The sequence below is a fragment of the Sus scrofa genome, chromosome 9 (genome assembly GCF_054392235.1).
Source record: "Sus scrofa isolate SSC_HxYL_T2T_F1_AM1 chromosome 9, Sscrofa_HxYL_maternal_Yorkshire_Landrace_v2.0, whole genome shotgun sequence".
Taxonomy (NCBI): Eukaryota; Metazoa; Chordata; class Mammalia; order Artiodactyla; family Suidae; genus Sus; species Sus scrofa.
Window position 1 is genome coordinate 60898844 of NC_139391.1, and position 21134 is coordinate 60919977.

The 21134-nt window shown below is 44.0% G+C and overlaps 1 protein-coding gene across 1 annotated transcript in view; it reads left to right on the forward strand.

The window, feature by feature from the left end:
• Nucleotides 1-4177: 4177 nt before the first annotated feature.
• Nucleotides 4178-21134, forward strand: part of JAM3 (junctional adhesion molecule 3) — an 80797-nt gene continuing 63840 nt past the window's right edge. The window contains exon 1 of the mRNA XM_003130087.5: nt 4178-4239. Coding sequence (XP_003130135.2) covers nt 4191-4239 — 49 coding nt within the window. The 5' untranslated portion in view covers nt 4178-4190. The remainder of the gene's footprint in view (nt 4240-21134) is intronic.

A 21134-nucleotide genomic window follows, 5' to 3' on the forward strand; every position in this document is an offset into this window, starting at 1 on the left:
TTGTGCTCAATGCACCATGAGTCCAAACAAACCAAAACATCGAAGTTTGGAACAGAGAAGTTTATTGCAGGGCCAGCCAAGGAGAATAGGTGGCTTGTGTTCAAAACCTCCCAACTTCCCAATGGTTTGGGGGGAAAAGTTTGTAAAGGGAAAATTTGGGATGAGGGCTGCAGGGTGTTTGACTTTCTTCCATTTGGTTGGTGGTGATGTAGCAGGGTGATGTCTAGGAATCTTGGGCTCAGCCAGAAATTACCTTCTTCCACCTTAATCTTTGGGGCCTTAGTTCCTGCCAAAGAACACAAAGATATATTGTTATATACATCCTTTATGGAGAAACCAGGACTCTGCCCTATCACTGTACTATTGTTTCTTGACTGCTCCTCCTTTGTTTCTGCATTCTCTCCCTTCCCTAATTAGTAATTGTTTGAATCTGCCCTTTGGAACTCAGGGAAGGTCTAGGAGGCTGAAGCCTTTTTCCTGCTGTGGACAAAGAATGTCGCCTGCCATATCAGTAAACAAAGGATGTTTTGGCCATCAAGCCACCAGCCACTGCAGCCACCCCCAACTGTGCACCCTGAGGGGATTCAGGAAAAATAGGAGAAAAACAGGATACTGGCCCAGATAGTTAAAGTATATATCCAAGGAATGATTTCGGTTAAGCCCTGGCTCTTTCCTCTTCCCATAGGTAGAAAAGCACTCAATGCATTAATTTTAGATGTTTGTTTTTGTTTTAACAGTAAACTCTTGATGTTTCAACTAGACTACTTGTTTTGGTTGCAAAGTCTCCTATATATACTGGCTCCTCCCTTACCTCCTCTGAGTGATCGAGAGGCTGCCCCCAGGGCTTAGGTCAAATAAAAGTATGCCAAACAAAACATAATTTTCAACATAATTGGGGGGGGTACAGAGTGGCCTTTGTGTCTGGGAGGGCCCCAAGGAATACCCCACTCCCTGTTTGCGACTTGATTTGCACTTTGTGTTGTATTGAAAAGTATTGCAAATACTTCTACTCAAGTTTAGCACAAACATATTTAGTTCTCTGCACTCTTTTAAGACATGTATCTGTCCCTAATAAGCCACACATTGGAAATAAGCCTGGTCAGTTGGCTAATGTAGTGACAGAAGCACAGTCTCCACAGACACTCATGGAATGCTTCCAGAGCCCTGACTCCTATCTGCCTAGGGCCAGAAGTCTCCAGAGAAGAGTGAAATCCTAAGGAGGAGCAGGTGACTTGACAGCCAAGTGCATCCTACTAGGTCACTAGTTAGGCTTCATTCCAGGATCCTGTCTCAGCCACTGGTCATGACATGTAGACTGCATCTGTGGAGGAAAAAAAATCAATGTTTTACAATGAAGCACCTGCATTCACTCTAGCAGGAAACTCCGCTCCGTATAAAATATTCACAAAGACTTTCTCTGTAAACTTGTTCTAAGTTTCAAATTATTCCCTAGCAGAGAGGACCATTTAACAGACAGGACCATTTCACAATGCAAACACAGGAATCCAGCAGGAGAAAAGAGGCACTGGTTCTAAAAACTGCTCTGTTCGCAATCAGACGCCACCTCACATTTCCCAGGTCACCAAACTGGCAAATATCCCTGAACATATAATCAGGAGCTAAAATGGATGGCAGAATGAAGAGCAGAGGAAAAAAGTCAGCCTAAGTAGAATCTTACTCTTTTAAATTTCTCTATTGTGTTTAATGGAGGGACAGAGATTACCACTACAAAATAATTTTTACATATTTTGCTTGTGCCTTTGTTACATCGTGAAACTGGACAGAAAGAAGTTTAGGATAGGAAAGACAATGGCATCAAAATAGGTGATTGAGTTATTTTAAAATTTTTATTACATGAAATTTGGGTGAATTAATTAATTCATACTTGGCAAAGGTGGGAGCAGTTATAAAGACTCATAAAGGGGTTCCTGTTGTGGCTCAGCAGGTTAAAAACCGGATATAGTGTCTCTGAGGACATGGATTTGATCCCTGGCCTCATTCAGTGGGTTAAGGGTCTAGCTTTACCACAAGCTATGGTGTAGTTTGCAGGTGTGGCTTGGATCCAGCATTGCTGTGCTGTGGCTTAGGTTGGCAGCTACAGCTCCTATTTGACCCCTGGCCCAGGAACTTCCATATGCCACCAATGTGGCTGTAAAAAAAAAAAAAAAAAAAAAAGACTTATAAAGATAATATAGAGATGGCAGTTGAAGTATATCCTTAACAACAACTTCAATCTATTTTATGTTTCTTGGCATTCATAATTAAGGACATGTACAAATTACTTATATGTACATATATACACACTGTTCCACTTTGCAAAAACTAAAAATACTAAAAAAAACTGGGGTGACTGTATGAAAAATGAAATCCTTAAGTTAAACATCAAAAAAATATTGGTTGGAGTTCCCTTCGTGGTACAGTGGAAACGAATCTGACTAGGAACCATGATGTTTCAGGTTCAATCCCTGGCCTTGCTCAGTAGGTTAATGATTCGGCCTTGCCATGAGTTGTGGTGTAGACTGCAGATGCGGCTTGGATCTGGCATTGCTGTGGCTATGGTGTAGGCTGGCAGCTGTAGCTCTGATTAGACCCCTAGCCTGGGAACTGCCATATGCTGCGGGTGTGGCCCTAAAAAGCCAAAAAAAAAAAAAAATCAGTTGTTGGAAACTCTGTCACTTTTACTAATAATATACTCAGAATTCTCTTTTGACTCTGTTTGTCCTGGAGCATTAGGGATATCCTTTCTATATCAGATGTAAAATGAGCTATTTCAGGAATTTCCCACAGTACTAAATGATACTCAAGACCTCCTGCATCCTTAGGTCCAATTTCCTAAATTTCCCTATATTTACTTGTTATTTTAAAATTTATTTATTAATTTTTTCTTTTTTTCTAGCCCCACACCTATAGCATATGGAAGTTAGCAGGCAAGGGATTGAATCAGAGCTGCAGTTGATGGCCTACACCATGGCCACAGCAATGTGGGATCCGAGCCTCTTCTGTGACCTACACCACAGCTCATAGAAACACCTGATCTTTAACCCACTGAACGAGGCCAGGGGTCAAACCTGCATCCTCATGGATACTAGTCGGGCTTGTACCCGCTAAGCCACAATGGCAAATTTCGAATTTTCAGTACATTTAATCCTTCTCTTCACTTTGTGTGTCTGTCCTCACAAGATTCTGCTCCATTTTTCTTCCTTAACCTTACCATTTCCCGATATTCAGAAATCAGAGAAAAGAATCAGCCTGCTTTTCTGCAGAATAAACTATTGGGTAAGCCATCATGCTTTTGATCTAGATCTGAAACTATAGACTATGTTTATTTTAGAAATACCTGGCTTTTATATAATATATAATGCATGCATTGCTTATGTCTTATGTAGATTTTGGCACATTTCCTTCTCATCACATTTAGAATTGGGATCCAAGAAGAGAAGGCAATAGTGCCTCCAAGATAACAGGGCTGAACCCTTATCTGTAAAATTAGGAGCACTTCGGAATTCCCATTGTGCCCCAGTGGTAACAAACTCAACTAGTATCCATGAAGACTTGGGTTTGATCCCTAACCTGCTCAGTGGATTAAGGATCCAGTGTTGCCACAAGCTGTGGTGTAGGTCGCAGACGTGGCTGTGGCTAGCAGTTGCAGTTCCGATTCGACCCCTAGCCTGGAACTTTCATATGTCATGGGCGCGGCCCTAAAACAAACAAACCCCCAAGGTAGAATTACTTCATTTCCCAATTTATTTATTTATTTTTTTGCCGAGTCCGCAGCACGTGGAAGTTCCCGGGCCAGGAAACGAACCCAAGTCACAGCAGCAACCAGTGCAGTTACAGTGACAAGGTGGAATCCTTAATCCACTGAGTCACACGAGAACTCCTTTATTTCCCAAATTTTAATGGAGTGTTCCTTCCCGGACCTGTAGTGACAGATTCATTTTATACATGTGGAAATTCAACACGCCCTCTCTTGAATACGCTGCTTCACCTTCTTCTACCAAATTCTTTGAAAGAGTCCCCAAGAGCAGGGTCCATAGCATCCTTGCCTCCATAGCAACCACTCTCGGGCTTCTTGCGCACCATGGCGACCGCTCGCCGCCACGGTCGCTATGGTGACCGGGGCGGGCGCTGGGCAGCAGGCAGAGCGCATGCGCGAGTAGCGGGCCCGCGGCCCCTCAGCTGCGCTCGAAATGGCGCTGAGGCAGTGGCCCGCGCTGGTCCTGCTGCTGCTTCTACTGGGTGAGTCCGCGGGCCTCCGCCGGGCGAGGCCGGAGGCTCCTGGGCGGGTAAAGCGGGCTCGGGGGTGCGGGGCTCCGGGGGTCGAGGGTGCAGGGAGGGAGTTCTAGGGGTGTGGGAGGCCGGCCAGGTCGGGGGTCAGGGATGCGGGGGTTCCGGGGTCCCGGCGGGGGAACGGGGTCCCAGGGGTCCGGGTCCCGGGTCGGAGGTTCGAGGTAGGCGGTGCGGGCCGGGAAAGCGGTCCAGAGGTGCGGGGGTCGGGGTTCAGAGCGTCTTGAGGTGCGGGGTCCGGCCCGGGTCCTGTGGCCCCGCAGTTGGTACTCCGTCCCTCTGTGAACAAAGCCGTCCAGTCCCGCGTCCCTGGTCCCCGCCGCTCTTTGTCCCGCCTGTTCTTCAGCCAGCCTTGGAGTGGCACGGGGGTGCCGGGACAGGACATCGGTCTGGCCCTGGGAAGTAGGAGGGCAGGACCACACGCTGGTGATGGTGGGCGCGCGCTGGGCGCTCGAGACTGTTCCCACGTAGTCCTCCCCACAGCATGTGAGTGGGTCTTACCGACTCGCTTCCAGATATAGCACTGACCCCGAAGTCTGTCCCTGCTCCAAGGCTGCCCCCAGGAGCAGGGGACACTCCGACCCTTAGCCACAGCACCCTTAGCATCCTGGGGCATCCTGGGGCATCCCAGTTCTCTGGTCATTTCGTTGTCTGGTGTAGTTGCCACCCTCATCCCATGTTTTCCAGAGTATACACAGTAAAGCCCCAAGTAATTGTTTGGGGGTGGGGTGGGCACACTAAGCAAACAAAGGACCCTGTGTTGGAGGCTCAGTGTTGGGCAGGGGTTGAGTTTGGGATACACACCGGGTGGCCTGAACTGTGAGGATCCTGGCAGAAGCCAGGCAGCAGGGCTCTGATGAGAGCTAAGTTTGGGGAATAGATGTTGTCCATATACTTTGCCTGAAAGTGGTTTCAAAAACGTGTGGTTGGGTGAGATGAATGATCAAAGGCTAGCCAGGGGACAAGGGTGTCAGGAATGTCCCCTCCCAGCTTTGTTGGTCACACTGACACTGTCCTATTCAGGGACTGGAACAACTCGCTATTGTTGGAAAGGTCTGTTCACATGAAAGTTTGCAGTTTTTATTGCAGAAGCATTTGGCAGTTGAGTTAAGGAATTTCACTTGGTGGTTTGTTAGTAAAACTAGCAGATGCTAAGGCCTTCACATCCCCTTCTTACTTTGGTCTTGCAGAGGGGCTACTTTTGCGGCTTTCTTGATGTTAAGGACTGAAATTTACCTGCAGAGCATAGAAGGAGTGATCAACATTTGAAAAATAGCACTAATGACAAAGAACAGAAGTAGTAGGATGTATTAAGATACTCAGAAGGGAAGCAGCTATCACTTTTAGGGAGCTCTTTTCTGTTATTTTGTTTATGCTCCAAATATGCAGTGATACCTTGAAAACCATTCTTCCACAGGGCATCACAGTTGTCTCTTTTATTTTTATGGTTACTCATTTCAGCTGCTGTTATTTTTGAGTGTTCTCATTTTTTAAAAAATTTGGTTCCTGATACAACATGAACATTCTTTATTAGTTACCCTTTGCCAGGCTCTGTTATAAAAATTTAATATGTTTTCATTTAGTTTTGATAACTCTAAAAGATTGTTACTGTCATTTTGCAGACAAAAAAACAGAAGTACGGGGAGATTCAGTAACTTGCTCAGGGCGAGATGCCATGTGTTTCAGATGTGGAAATCTTCAACCATTTGTGTTAATCTATTTCTTTGGTTACTTGTATTATTCTACTTAACAGTGGAGTTCTTGCTATGGATCATTTAAATCAAATAATTATTATTATGGTTGTTTATAAAATATTCTCTTGTTGTTTGGTGACAGGGGCAATTCCTCTTTACAAATGTTATGCCACATGTCTTTTTTGAATGATTATGTGGTAATTACTGTTGGATTTCCAACTCTTTTGATGTCTTAGAAGTGCTTCATTTAGAGTTACAGTTTGTATTCTTGGGATAAGACAATTTGTGTATGAACGGTTAGCAAAATCTGAAAACTGTAATTTCGAAGAATTTTTGAAAAAATTCTAAATTTTCCATTTGCATTTGTTTGAACTTCTGAAACATTTTAAAATGACCTATTCTTTGATGTTGTTTTAAGTCTTGAATTAATTATAGCTGACAGATACAATCATCAGACATCTGTATGTTCAGAAAAACAAGGACCACCTGCCCTAAAGCATGCACTGCTTTGGGTCAGCTGTTCATTCCTGAAGGGCTTGTTGATGGCATTTGTTCCTGAGTGCTTCAGGCTATGGAGACTGAATGGGCAGCTATTAGAGATACTTAAACATAAGTAATTGCAGTGTTACATCCAGCCTAAGTGATTGCACACCCAAGCCCTAAACTCTTTGAAACATGCTCTTAAGGCAGCCTAGCAGAGTAGGCTTAAATCAGTTCTTTTGAAAGAAACCAGGTTTGTATTAAGCCCACTTTCTGAGATGGCCACCATATAATGTGGCTGAAGAGGCTGTGGATTTAGTCCAACCTAACCAGCAGCTGTTTGAGATGTGATATTAGCAAATTCCTTCTCCATGAATTCTTTGCATTTTTTCACAAGCACAAGTGGAGTAAAACAAAAGAAAATATGTGTGTGAATGAAGTTAGGATGTATGGAGTCTGCTGAATGATACCCTAGTTGTGAAGCTGGATTCTCTTGAAGATGCGTTTATAATTAGGTGGTGAATGTGATGCTGTTAGGGCTGAATGCAGGTTTCAGATCTTCTTGTCTCTGCCCCCTGAAAGCTAACAGTATATGCAAATAGCTGCAGTGAGTATAAAGCCTTCCTGAAAGTTTTGGTAAGCACATTCTTTTACACCTAGTTTAGCAAGGACAGTACACACTCTGGTCCTCTATATGGAGAGCTAAAGCTGTAATTTACTGTCTCTTTCCCACTTGTTATGACACACAGAAAGCTTTCTGAGAATCAGCCTTGTTTCTGATGTCCAGGAATGATGCAGTATTCTGTGCTGGTGTGTTTTCTTTGTTTTTAAGTAGTATCTACTATGTTATATATTATCTTTCCCTTGAGTAGTTATTATGTACAACTGATGTTTCAAAGCTGGTTGTGTAGAAACATCAAACTTTTTAATAGATGAGGACTATACCAACTTTTTTCTTATGCCATCTTTCATTTTCAGAGTATCCGAAGGCTTCTGTGGCTCAGCCTTCTTTCTGCAAACTGTTGTCCAAATCAAGTTCTGCTATGTTCATGCTGTCTGCTTTGCCCACCTAATTTCAGCTGTCAGTGATCCTTCCTACCCCTAAACAGCATAGCTTTTAAAAGTCTGTAGTTCTGTTCTGGAAAACAACCATTTATTGTCTGTAAGATGTCCTTTATGCTAGGGGTGCAGAAATGAAAAAGGCATCCCAGGCCCTAGAAGAGCCAGGATGACGGCATGCTGAGTTATGTTGTGCTCTAGTTGTTGAGTGTAAAATGCATTTTATCTCCTCACTGTTATTAAAGTTCACTGGGAACAGGCTGAATTTATTTTCTTTTGTATCTTTCCAGCTATGACTGTAGTTAGTGTCATCTTTGTCACTTGAAAGTCAGTTTATGTTTCTTAAACACTTCCTACATGTCCAAGCATTTTTTGTGTATCTTAGTTCCAGTGACCCTAGGAACTTTTGGAAATTCTTGGGTTTTACTACAGTTTTTGTGGAAGCAAGAGCATGGTGTTTCTTGTTTTGGTTTATTTTAAACATCTTCTTTCTATCATCTACTCTGTGTGATTATAGAAGGTTAAGAAGAAAAAAAAACTTGGGAGTATGCTTATGAAGTAATTTAAGTGACAGAAGCTGCAGGTATGACCAGTATATCCCATATGATTCCAATTACACAGAATATCTCATCCTTGGAGAAAAAACCTGGAGGACAATGAACCACAGTGTTGATAGGTACTGTTTTTGAGTAGTATGTCTTATGGCTGTTTTCTACTTTTCTCTTTTTTTCTGGCTGATTCTTTTGTCTTTTATCCAAGTTCTCTTTAATAAGTATTTTTTTATGTAATGAAAGAAATTGCATTTTGGGGAGCTTCCAGTATGTAAAATAGTATAATTTAAAATTTGACACTTCTAAGGATTTTCTTTTAAAATGGGAAAACTTAGTTCACAGTAATAGCATGTGATTGTGGCTTTTTCTAGCTCCCGAATTAATGTCAGCTGCAGGGCCAGCCTTGACGTGCAGTTTGATGGTGCATTCTTTGTGACTCATTTGAGAGATTGGCTGTCAGTGGCTCTAGGGTGGGGGAGCCAGCTGTGGCATCTCAGCAAGGGCTTAGCTGGAAAACTGAAAGAGAGCTGATGGGAAGACCTGCCTCTCCCCCTTTTTGAACAAACAGACAGAATCATTTGGTAGCTGCTTTGCTTTGGTCTGCCCATTCTGCGTCAGCCCGTGTTTACTGGACCCCGCCTGTGTGCCAGCCAGCAGCTCCTGGGGGACCTGTTTTCTTTGTCTTGGGTGATAGGAATATCAGGTTGAATTGACTTCCTTGGGAAACAGACCCTGAAAGATGTTTCCTGAAGCCAGCTGTCAGCTGAAGTTCCCTTATCACTTCTTCCTGCCCACCACGACTTCCTCATTGGACATCTCTCTCTGAGGAAAATGTTTGACGTCTGTAGAATGAAGTACAGCTGTCTGGAGGGTTACAGAGAATGCAGCACATCCTAAGACAACTGCCTTTTCTTCTTTCTTTTTTTCTTTCTCTCTCTCTCTTTCTTATTTGGTGCCATGTTTTTCCTCTAAAGTATCTCTTCTACAGTGCTGGATCTTACTTAGCCAATCTATATCTATTTGGCAGTCTCTGTTTTCATGGCAGTAGAGCTTTCCACGGGCAAAACAGGGAAATCAAGATAAGTGCTTCCCTAGACCAGAAGGAATGCACAGTTTAGATAGTTAACAGAGCAGCACCACTTTGGGTAAATGCTTCATGTGTTTAGAAGTGAGAGCACTTACTCTGGGCTGGCCTGGTAGAGGAAGCTTTCACAAAGAAACCGGACTTCGGGGATAATTTGATTGACAGAGTGTGGATTTGGAGGAATGGAGGTGTCTGGGGCCTGTAAAGGGGAGGAAATATCCTGAGCAAAGGCAGAGTTGGGAATGCATATGTTGTATTTGGGGACCAATGAATTGGCATAATGATAATTAGTAACAGCTGCCCTTTATTGATAAGCTGCGCCAGGCACTGTGCTGATAGCTTACCTTATGGGGCCCATCTCAGCAGTTGGCTCCTATTTCAGTCTCATTTTGCAGGTTAGTGACCTCGTCCTAGGTCACAGCTGGTAAATTGAGGGACCAGAGAGTCCATGGTAGAGAAACTCCATTGTTAGATTGTAAAATGCTTTCAATGTCAGGTTAAAACATTTGGACCTCGTTGTAAGTTCTAGAAATTCATGTGGCAGTTTTAAGCAAGAAGTGATCTGATCAAGTGATTTTATTTTGTTTTATTTATTTTTTTGCTCTTTTAGGGCTACACCTGCGGCATATGGAGGTTCCCACGCTAGGGGTTGAATTGGAGCTACAGCTGCTGGTCTGCAGCACAGACACAACTCAGAATCTGAGCCACGTCTGTGACCTACACCACAGCTCATGGCAACGCCGGATCTCCGACCCACTAAGTGAGGCCAGGGATTGGACCCACATCCTCATGGAATACTAGTTGGATTTGTTTCCCCTGAACAAGATGGAAACTCCTCCGGTGATTTTAGATATGTTGATTCATTATATTCAAGAAGGGTGTAGAGGGAAGGTCGGTTAGGAAGTTACCAGAATAACTCAAGGTCACTTCCTCTGGAGTAGGTCTCCTGATGTGGAATTCATTTTTGTTTATATCTGAAAATGTATTTATTTTAGTCTTGTTCTTGAAATATAGATTTACTGGCTACATGATTTTAAGTTGATGGTTATTTTGACTTAGAGCCTGGGCTCCATGACACAGATGCTTTCTGGTTTCCATCATCCTGCTGTGAAACCTGCAGGCCTGTCCTCAGCCTGTCTTCTCCAGCTATTTTAAAGATCTCTTTTTTTCTATGGCATTCTGAAGTGTTGTTGGCTTGTCTAGAGTACATTGCTTTTTAATTATTTTACTTGTTAATTTGTTATACCTTGTGTATCTGTGAGTTTATATCTTCTGGAGATTCTCAGGTATTGTCAGTTACTTCTGGGGTGCTAATTAGATCTACTCAGTCTCTTCTTTTCCAAGGCTGTTAACCTTTCTGTCATGATTTCCTTCTTCCTTTGTGCTGTTCTGTGTTATTTATTTAGTTTTGTTTTACAGCTGTTTCTTTTGCCACCCATGTCTAATCTGTTGTTTAACCAATGTGTGCAGTTGGCCACGTTCTCAGCTTGCAGAAGTTCTAGGGATCGAACCCGTGCCACAGTAGTGACAACTCTGGATCCTTAATTGCTAGGCCACCAGGGAACTTTGATTTTTTTTTTTTAAACCCGTTATATTCATTTCCTTTGGCGGGGGGGGCCAGGAAACATACCCATGACATATGGAGGTTCCCAGGCTAGGGGTAGAATCAGAGCTGTAGCTGCCAGCCTACACCACAGACACAGCAACGCCAGATCTGAGCCATGTCTGTGACCTGCACCACAGCTCACAGCAATGCGGGATGCTTAACCCACAGAACGAGACCAGGGATCGAATCTGTGTCCTCATGGATACTAGTCAGATTTGTTTCCTCTGAGCCACGACAGGAACTCCCTGTATTCATTTCTAAAAATATACTTGGTTCTTTTTATAATCTGGTTTCTTTTACTTGCTCATTTTTCACTTTTTAATTTTTTTAACCTTTCATACACAGCTGTTTTTTTTAATGGTCACACCTTCATCATATGGAATTTCCTGGGTCAGGGATGGAATTGAGCCATAGCTACAGCAACACCAGATCCTTTAACTCACTGCGCCAGGCCAGGGATCGAATTTGTGCCTCCCTAGTGACCCAAGCCACTGCAGTCGTATTCTTGACCCACTATGCCACAGCTGGAACCCTGTGGCTTCTTTTCTTTACTGGTAAACTGGTGTCTTGGTGAGCGCCATCTGTGCAGACCAGGGCTGGACCTGGGGATGCTTTGTGGGAGAGTGTGTTTCCCCATCCCCATCTGGGATGGCTTCAGGGTCTCTGGCATTGTTTGAAAATCTCAGGCTCAGCTCTGTCTTCCTGCTGGCCCAAGAGTGCAGTTTCCATAATGACCCTCAGGGTCATACCCCATCCACCTATTAATTTCTGGGTCCTTCACTTGCTGCATTAAAGATCACCTACTTCCTGTGAGCCCAGAGGTTTGTGTAGGATCTCGTTGAAATGCAGAGGCCTTTCAGCGTATCTAACCCACCACCCTGCTAGAAACAGGAACCTCAGCTTTAACCGAGCCTCCTTTAGAATAAATCAAGAGTCAGGTACCTTCCTTTAAAACTTTATATTATGAAGGCAATGCTTTTGTTTTCATTTTTCAAATAGTAAATGAAGTTAAAATATTGGCTATGTTTTTTAGAGCACAAATACCCCCATGGAGGTTCTGCTAGGCTTGGGGAGGGGTTGAATGATTCCTGCTAAGCATCACTGCTTTAAGGATGCGGCTCTGTTACCATACAGACATGTCCAGTTGTACAGCTGTAACCTCTGTCCTTGGCGCAACCATCTATCATTCGAGATATAGCAACTTTAATTTGGAGAATTACCATTGCCACACATTAGACAGGCGCTGGGATGGCAGCCCTCACTCTGTGCGTAACAGGTCAGGGGAGGACATTCAGGGCAAAATGGAAAGGTGGCCTTGAACTTTCCAGCTGAGATTCAGATTCCTACAGGGTGAGGTGCATGGTGCAGGCACCAGCCACCCAGAGGCTCCTGCTCCCTGCCTCTCAGATACTTTTCAGGGTGAAGGAGGGAGTGCCCGTGGGTGTCAGGAATTTCCCAGCTTTGCATGTGATTCATTTGGGGACCTTGGGGAAATAATACTGGGTTTGATCCAAGTCACTTGAAAGTGATTTAAGCAGCAGCCCTCTTCCGCACCCACCAACACAATCCACATTTCTTCCCCTGTTAGATAACTGACTGTATGAGTTCAGATCCAAAGAAGCGGTTTTATGGGAATATGAGATAATTTTTAACTGATGAGTCGAATTAGTTTATTTGTTAATTAAAAGAGCATTTGAAGGTTCTGAAAACTTAGTTTACTTAGTTTTCTTCCTTAAAGTTTGGAAATGTTTTAGAGCTAGGTGAACTTGATTTGAAACCCTCTTGCATTCGAAGAGATTGAGAAAGTTCATTTTTTCCAACTTCAGGTTTTTGTTTTGGTTTTTTAATCTGCTGTGATCTTACTTACTAGATCTAGTGTTTTAAGAGTTCCTGTGTTTATTTATCATGAAGAAAAAAAACAGACCACTATTTGGTTGAGCTGATAATCTGTTATCATTTGCTATCTAGCATCAGAGATGAAGTTTTCACTCTGACCATGTTTGGTCTAGCTTTTAGGTCCACTGGTGGTAAAGAACCTTAGCCATGAATCTCCAGAGCAGCAGTTCATTGAGAACAATGTGTGTCTTTAACTGACCAGGTACTGTTTCTTCATTGGTGGAGTAGTTTATGTCATGGATACCACGTGGGAGATGATGGAAGTTATGAGCCCTTTTCTCCAGGTAGTACTTTCATCTACATATGTGGAAATTTTTTTTTTTTTTTTTTTTTTTGTCTTTTTGCTATTTCTTGGGCTGCTCCCGCGGCATATGGAAGTTCCCAGGCTAGGGGTTGAATCGGAGCCGTAGCCACCGGCCTACGCCAGAGCCACAGCAACGCGGGATCCGAGCCACATCTGCAACCCACACCACAGCTCAGGCAACGCCGGATCATTAACCCACTGAGCAAGGGCAGGGACCGAACCCTCAACCTCATGGTTCCTAGTCGGATCCGTTAACCACTGCGCCACGACGGGAACTCCCATATGTGGAAAATTTATGTACTGTTTTGAGGGTTTCAGGTTTTAACCCTACCCTGGTTACAACCGGCAGAAGATCATTTATGACCTCAGGTGGCAAGGCCTGCTCTGGGGCCCAGGGTCCCTGTGGGTCACATCCCTAAAATGAATGTCTTCTGAAATAGATGCTTGCTGCAGGTGGAGTTCAGGACTGGTATACAACAGTGCTTTTTTTTGTTTGTTTTTTTGTCCTTTTAGGGCCGCACCCCTGGCATATGGAGGTTCCCAGGCTAGGGATCTAATCGGAGCTGTTGCTGCCGGCTTATGCCAGAGCCACAGCAACACCAGATTGAAGCCGCGTCTGTGACCTACAACACAGCTCACGGCAACACCGGATTCCTAACCCTCTGAGCGAGGCCAGGGATCAAACCCTCAACCTCATGGTTCCTAGTTGGATTTGCTTCCGCTGCGCCATGATGGAAACTCCAACAGTGCTTTTTTAATTATTCTGTTATTTTTCCTTTCCATTAATTCCATACTAGCTTGACTTTTCTGTTTGACTGTATTACAGAATATGACTGTTAGTATCAAACATCTGGTCGTAATCTCTGTACATTTCCGGTTTAGCTCACTCTCTGGGTAGGTCAGAGGGAAGACTTTGATTTAAATGGAAAGCAGAGTATGCGTGTGGCTTTAGAGATGCGTAATTCTGTGATTTCACAGTGTTTCGTCATGTTAGTACAGCCCCAGGAGGTGTGCAGAGTGAAGCCGCACATGAACAGTCAACACCTGCTGGAGCTTCCTTCCCAGCTGCCGTGTCCCTGTCCCGCTGGGGTCTGTCTGTCTGTCTCTCTCTAACCTAGGCAACAGCAGGGAGAGAAAAGCCCTAGTGACTTGTGACCTTGGATGAGGGATTTGGCCCTCAGAAGAAGCCTAAGCCTGACAAATACCTCCCTGGCATGACACTGTGCAGACACAAAAGTGCCCTCAGGCAGTCCCGAGACTCCTTTCTTAGGAGTCTGTTTCGGGAGGAGTGTTTTTGTGTTTTGTTCTCTCTTCAACTCACAGATTTTGCTTTCTGTGCTGTTCTCGTCAAGTACATTTTCTCCGTGTGGCGTAAATAAAATCTGTTCAAACTTTGGTGCTTCTGTGTGAGCAGCATCTTTTAGCTCACATTTTTGAAGCTGCTTCTTATGAAACGATGAAGAAAACCCTTCAACTGGCGTTTAGAAGCCTCTGCTCTCTTGTGCGGGGGTGGCGAGTGCTTTGGTTGGAAAGTCCTGGGTTGCAAGGGAATGCTGCCCTGCCTTCGAGGGGAGGTCACTGGGTTTGGGCTTTATATGGCACCTTGGTGTCCATAGAGGAGTGGGCTCTAGGGAAACAACTCTTTCCTTTTCTCTTATAAGATTATGGGTATGAGGCAGTTCCTGTTGTGACGCAGCAGAGACTAATCCATGAGGATGCTGGTTTGATCCCTCACCTCACTTAGTGGGTTGGAGATCTGGCATTGCCATGAGCTGCAGTATAATTTGCAGGTGTGGCTTGGATCCCACGTGGCTGTGGCTGTGTGTAGGCCAGCAGCTATAACTCCAGTTCGACCCCTAGGCTGAGAACTTCATATGCCACAAGTGTGGCCCTAAAAACCAAAAAAAAAAAAAAAAAAAGATTATGGCTATGTAATTACTTGCAATAGAACATGATAGAAGATAATATGAAAAAGAGAATATATATATGTATGACTGGGTCACTTTGCTGTACAGCATAAATTGACAGAACATTGTAAACTATAATAAAAAAATTAAAAAAAAATAACAAAACCAAACCCCTCAAGATTATGGCTATGTGATAAAGTGGAGATTAATCTGCAGAGTGTATCCATTTCAATTTTATTGAGGAATCACATGACTTGGAGCATGGAGTTCTCGCTATGGTTTAAGAATCTGACTGCCTTGGCTTGAGTCACTGTGGAGGCTTGGGTTTGATCCCCAGCCCCTTGAAGTGGATTAAGGATCCAGCATTGCTGCAGCTGCAGCTTGGATTCAGTGCCTGGCCGGGGAACTTCCATATGCCATGGATGTGGCCATAAAAAAGGAAAAGGATTTGGAGAATGGTCCCTGGCTCTGTAGAAGTGCTTCATCACTGTCTCCTCAATATCCTTGTTTATTGCAGGTTCTGTTTTATTACCATGGTCCTTCCACCCCACCCCCTACCCCCCGCCCCGGGCAGCACACCCTCTTCCTGTTCAGTCCTGCTCCATCCCCAGTACCCAGCTCAATGCCTTCTCTGTAAAGCCTTTTTTAGGTCTCTGGCCTGAAGTGATCTCTTCCTTTCTGAATTCCTGTTTATCAGGAAGAACATAAGCTAGATTGGGCTTTTAGTCTCACCTCCATGAGAAGACTTGTCCAAGTCAATTTCCTTATCTGTAAAGGAGCAGTAAGACATATAACATTGTAAGATTTTTTTGCAAGCCAGTGACCGTATATAATGCGCCTATCAAAGTGGCTAAATAAGTGGTAACAAAATTAACACTAATTAATATAGTAAAATTAAAATTAATCGCATAGTTACATAACTACCTAGTAGAGGGCCTGGCAGAATAATAAGCTTTTAGTATTAGGTTTTAGAGATTTACTATCATTACTAACTGTTGCTGCTGCTAATACTCCTATTACTACTTCGCTACAGTTCATTTGATCTTTAATTATTCAGGGGCAGATTGCAAGCACACATTACCAAGCCGAGGAGTTTGCACTCCTCGGACCCCTCCAAGGCCTGGGGACTTCCTCTCAGTGAAGTGTCCTCAGATTTGCAGACTTTAGAGGCCTTAGCTGTAATCAAGTAAGACCCCCTTCTTCACTCTGCCTTCCCCTCTGTTGCTTTCCTTATGTGGCCTTGTGCCCGCCCAGCATAGGGAGTGGAGTGTCTGTTCCTCTCTGGGTTTGGGAAAGGGGCGGGGCTTCACCAGCCGTGGTAAATGGGGACTGACATGTATTTCTGTTCAAGCATATTACAACCTGGACAGGTGAGAAACCATGGCCTAACTTATATATTTCTTAATTGTTCTTTTAAAATAATTTCAAGACCTGGCTTCCACTTTGATCTCTGATACTTTCAAGTTTTGTGGCTGAAATCCTCTCCTAATATGTCTGAGTCCTCTTCTCTCAGTCTATGGAGAGGAGATAATGCTTGACAGGATTCTTAGCTGGATCAGGTAAGACTGTGTGAAAAGGGTCCTATAAATTGTAAGATGCTCTGCAGATGTAAACATCATTGTTCTTTGCTTTATTCCCTCCAGGTTCTAGAGTTTCCTTAGTCCTCTGGTTCTTGAGGTTACAGTCCTAATTTTGAGCAACTTTTTCATACTAAAGCTTCCCTGATGGTTTATTTCGATGTGATAGCAAGGTTTTTTTTTTTGGTCTTTTTGCCTTTTCTAGAGCTGCTCCTTGTGGCATATGGAGATTCCCAGGCTAGGGGTCCAATAGAAGCCGTAGCCACCGGCTTACACCAGAGCCACAGCAACATGGGATCCAAGCCACGTCTGCAACCTACACCACAGCTCACGGCAATGCTGGATCCTTAACCCACTGAGCAAGGCCAGGGACCGAACCCGAAACCTCATGGTTCCTAGTTGGATTTGTTAACCACTGTGCCATGAAGGGAACTACATGATAGCAAGTTTTTAAATTTATTTTTTCTGTGTAGGAAAGACATTTCATCTAAACTACAGATTGTTGTCCTGAATTTTTCTTAAGAAAACACAAAAATCTAGTTTTAAGTTTCAAGAGTAAAGAAGAAAAAATTCCCTGACATTCTTGGATTTAAAAAGTGGTTCAGTGATATTTGTAGAAAAGATTGGACCTCTTCTCTTATGCCTGGGGGAAGTTTTTCATGCTTGAACTAGCAAACTTTGAATAATAAAAAGTTTCAGTGGAAATTCCAGCATATCTTTAAGGAGCTGCCAATATAAATCAGTGTTGTTGACATTAAAAATAAGCATCTTAGGAGTTCCTGTCGTGGCACAGTGGTTAACGAATCCGACTAGGAACCATGAGGTTGAGGGTTCGGTCCCTGCCCTTGCTCAGTGGGTTAACGATCCGGCGTTGCCGTGAGCTGTGGTGTAGGTTGCAGACGCGGCTCGGATCCCGTGTTGCTGTGGCTCTGGCGTAGGCTGGTGGCTACAGCTCCGATTTGACCCCTAGCCTGGGAACCTCCATATGCCGCGAGAGCGGCCCAAAGAAATAGCAAAAAAAAAAAAAAAAAAAAAAAGCATCTTATTAGATAAATAGCTGTTAAGAATGGATGAGTTCAGGTCGGGAAAATGAGTAATTTTGAGTAATTAGGCCATATGAGTAATTAGACCTCTCTGTCCTCTGGAGTCTCAGTCTTGCTTTTCCCCAACACTGAGCATAGGGAAGTGACAGTGACGGTGGGAGCCTTCAGATGGGGTCAGAGAATGAAGGAAAGCCCCCTAGAACTCGGCAAGTCCCATGTGTCTATTTAAGCCCAAGGAGTATGTAGTTTTCAAACTACATACCACAAACCATACGTAGGGCATTAAATTCTGGCCTCCCAGCTCTCATGGGTTGCATTCATGGCTGATGCAGTGCGTCCTCAGAGCTTGGAGAGTGAGGAAGTGTTGATTCCTATTGGAACGTTAGAGGCACGTACTGGAGAGCCAAGTCCTGGGGTCCGCCTGGCTCCAGACGTAGCCTGGTAAATACTCAGAAAACTTTCCTCTTCTTGCAAAGGTTGTTGGTGCTGGAGTTCTGCAGAGGGAGGAACTGTCTGACTCCTTGGTACTTGGCTGGTACTGAGCTCTGGATTTATCCTGATTGATACTTGGTCTTTTTGTCCTTTTTTCAGTTTTATACCCAAAGAAGGTGTATTTACCCCTCTCACCTCAACAGATGTGCAGGTTATAGAATTTTAGAGCTGAAAGGTACTGTAAGACAGGGTTCTTGGATCTTGGTGCCATTGACATTTTGGGTGGGTTAATCCTTTGTTAATGGGGGGGCTCTCCTGTGCATTGGGGGGTGACAACCAGGGTTGACTTCAGACTGTTCTGATGTCCTGGGTGGAGAGTGGTGACCCTCTGCTGTGAGAGATTATTCAAGAAGGGGCAGCTGAAGCTGAGAGAAATTCAGTAACCAGCTTCGGGCCATGTAACTGCCGAGAGGTGGAGTGGAGCTGAACCCCCTTTATTAATACACTCCCAACCCAGTCCCCAGTTCCCTGTTCCCCCTTAAATTCAGAATTTCAGTTCATGTCAAAAGCAGTGGCATGTGTTAAAAATTCTGACACCAATGGAGTTCCTTTCATGGCTCAGTGGTTTACGAACCTGACTAGTATCCATGAAGACACGAGTTCCATCCCAGGCCTTGCTCAGTGTGTTAAGGATCCAGCATTGCTATGAGCTGTGGTGTAGGTTGAAGATGCGCTTGGATCCTACGTTGCTGTGGTTATGGCATAGGCTGGCAGATACAGCTTCTATTAGACCCCTAGCCTGGGAATCTCCATATGCCGTGGGTGTAGCCCTAAAAAGCCAAAAAAAAAAAAAAAAAAAAAAATCCTGACACCAAGACAGAAATTAACAAAACCTCTATATTTACCAATGTGTGTTGTCCACCTGCAACTGCCCCACTACCCCAAAGCTCTCACCTGACCCCAAGGTGTCAGGTAAGGATGGTTTGGAAGGCTCAGCCTGCATTCTGAATCCGACAGGGCAGGGCAGGTCGGCTCTGACATGTGGGACTTTGAGAACCAGGGCTTCTGCAGTGAAAGGCTCAGGTGCAGCCCTGGGATCTGGCTTCCATGTGTCAAGTAAACTAGACTTATGCTGAGCCTTCTTGTTTTTCCCATCCTTATTCCTTTATATGCCTCCCAGTGTTGCAGTTTTCACTAAAGGAAACTGAATGCAAGGCAGCATGGAGTGCATTTGTGTGGTTGTGGAGTCTGTACCCCATGTTTCAGTTTGTTATTACATCCTGGGTTTTCAAGAGAGACATTCTGGCTTGGTGACGTGAAGGGGGAAATAAGACAGGAAAACCAGGTAAGAAAGAGTAAATTGGGAAAATCAGTTGTCGGAACAGAAGCTCAGTGTCAGGTCAAAGATGGTGGAACCATGGTAACCAGGCAAAGCCGTGAATAAGTGCCCCAGGGGCTGTGCTGGGCACCCCTGCATTGCACGTGGCCTTGTCACCACTCTTTTCTCTGGCAGCTGGGTAACAAACCATCTATCTTTTGAAAACTCCGTAGGACCGCAGTGTTGAAAACCTCAAATACTGAGCTTTGAAGTTGCGTTTTTATCTTTTAAAATCTTTGAATTTAGGTACAACTGGGTTGTTATGTAATAAGATTCTGAATATGTATAAATTCACAATACGAAAGAGTTTGTTGTCCCAGACTCAGGGATTTGCAGACCAAGACACCAGAATAAGAGCTGGTAGATTGTTGTGTAATTATCTGCCACAATTATGGATGTTTGTTTTTTACTTATTATTTTTTGAATTATAGTTGATTTACAGTGTTGTGCCAATTTCTGCTGTATAGCAAAGTGACTCAGTTATACATATATACACTGTCTTTTTTTTATATTATTTTCCATCATGATCTCCCTAGGTGATTGGATATAGTCCCCTGTACTATATAATAGGACCTCACTGCTCATCCATTCTAAATGTAATAGTTTGCATCTGCCAGCTCCAAACTCCCCAACCATCCCACTTCCTCTCCCCTCTACCTTGGCAACCACAAGTCTGTTCTCCATGTCTGTGAGTCTGTTCTGTATATAGGTTCACGTGTGCCATATTTTAGATTCCATGTATAAGTGATATCAAATGGTGTCTTTCTCTTTCTGACTTCACATAGTATGAGAATCTCTAGTTGCATTCATGTTTCTGCAGATGGCATTATTGCATTCTTTTTAATGTCAGAGTAGTATTCCAGGAGTATAACTGCCACAGTTATGTTTATCTGCTGTTTCCATTCCTTCCTATGTATATTAAGCTCAGGCATTGATGAGCCAAGATTACAGGTTTCATTCCTTTCACTGGGCACCTGTGTTCTTAGTGGCATTTCCCACTAGAAATGTGGTGACCTAACAGCCAGACACTGGGTTGGCCCAGCCCTGGAAGGCAGTCGAGTTACAGCTTTGGTGGTAGAGTTGTGGGCAAAGAGGAGTTGTCACCTAGGATTAGAGCAGACTGAGTCTGGGTCCTGCAGATAAATTCCTGCAGTGACAAGGGATGCGTGAGGCAAGGGAAGAAGGAGGCCACTCTGGTTCTGCTAGTAGGGACGGGAGTTTCTTTTATTGTGAGAAGAATTTATGGATAGTGTAAATTTGGTCCATTTAGAAAGGACGTGTGAGAAAAATAATTATTCATAATCCTATCAGGATCCTGTTGTGACAGCTTGACACTTTTTTATATTTATTTCCAGTCATTTTTCTTTATGTCTTTAAAGATAATTTGGTTCATGCTCTGAGTGTCATTTTGTATTCTGCTTTTTCCATCCCTTTGCTTACAATTCTTTTTTGGGGTTCCTGCTGTTCTTAGCTTTGTGCCCCCAAGTCTTGACCTTCCTCTGGTTCTCTCCATTGTGGCCTCTGATCACCCTGGTCCTGCTTGCTGGGCTCGCAGCCACCTCTTCATAGCATCCCTCTTTGATGTCCTGTCCTCAGGGAAGCTCCCCACATTCTTCAGATCAGTACTTCTGCAGACCTGTGCCTTTCTGTCTGGCCTTTCTTGTGGGTGTAGAGGAGGGTATTGTTTGCGTACATGCTGTAGGGCCTGAGAGGAGGGGTGGTCCCTGAACAGGGGCATGGTGGGAGCTCACTGACCTTTGGTGGTGAGTGGCTGAGCCAGAGGCAAGCAGTATCCTTTGCAAGGCACAGCTGAAAAGTACTTGCTTGGTGCTGAGT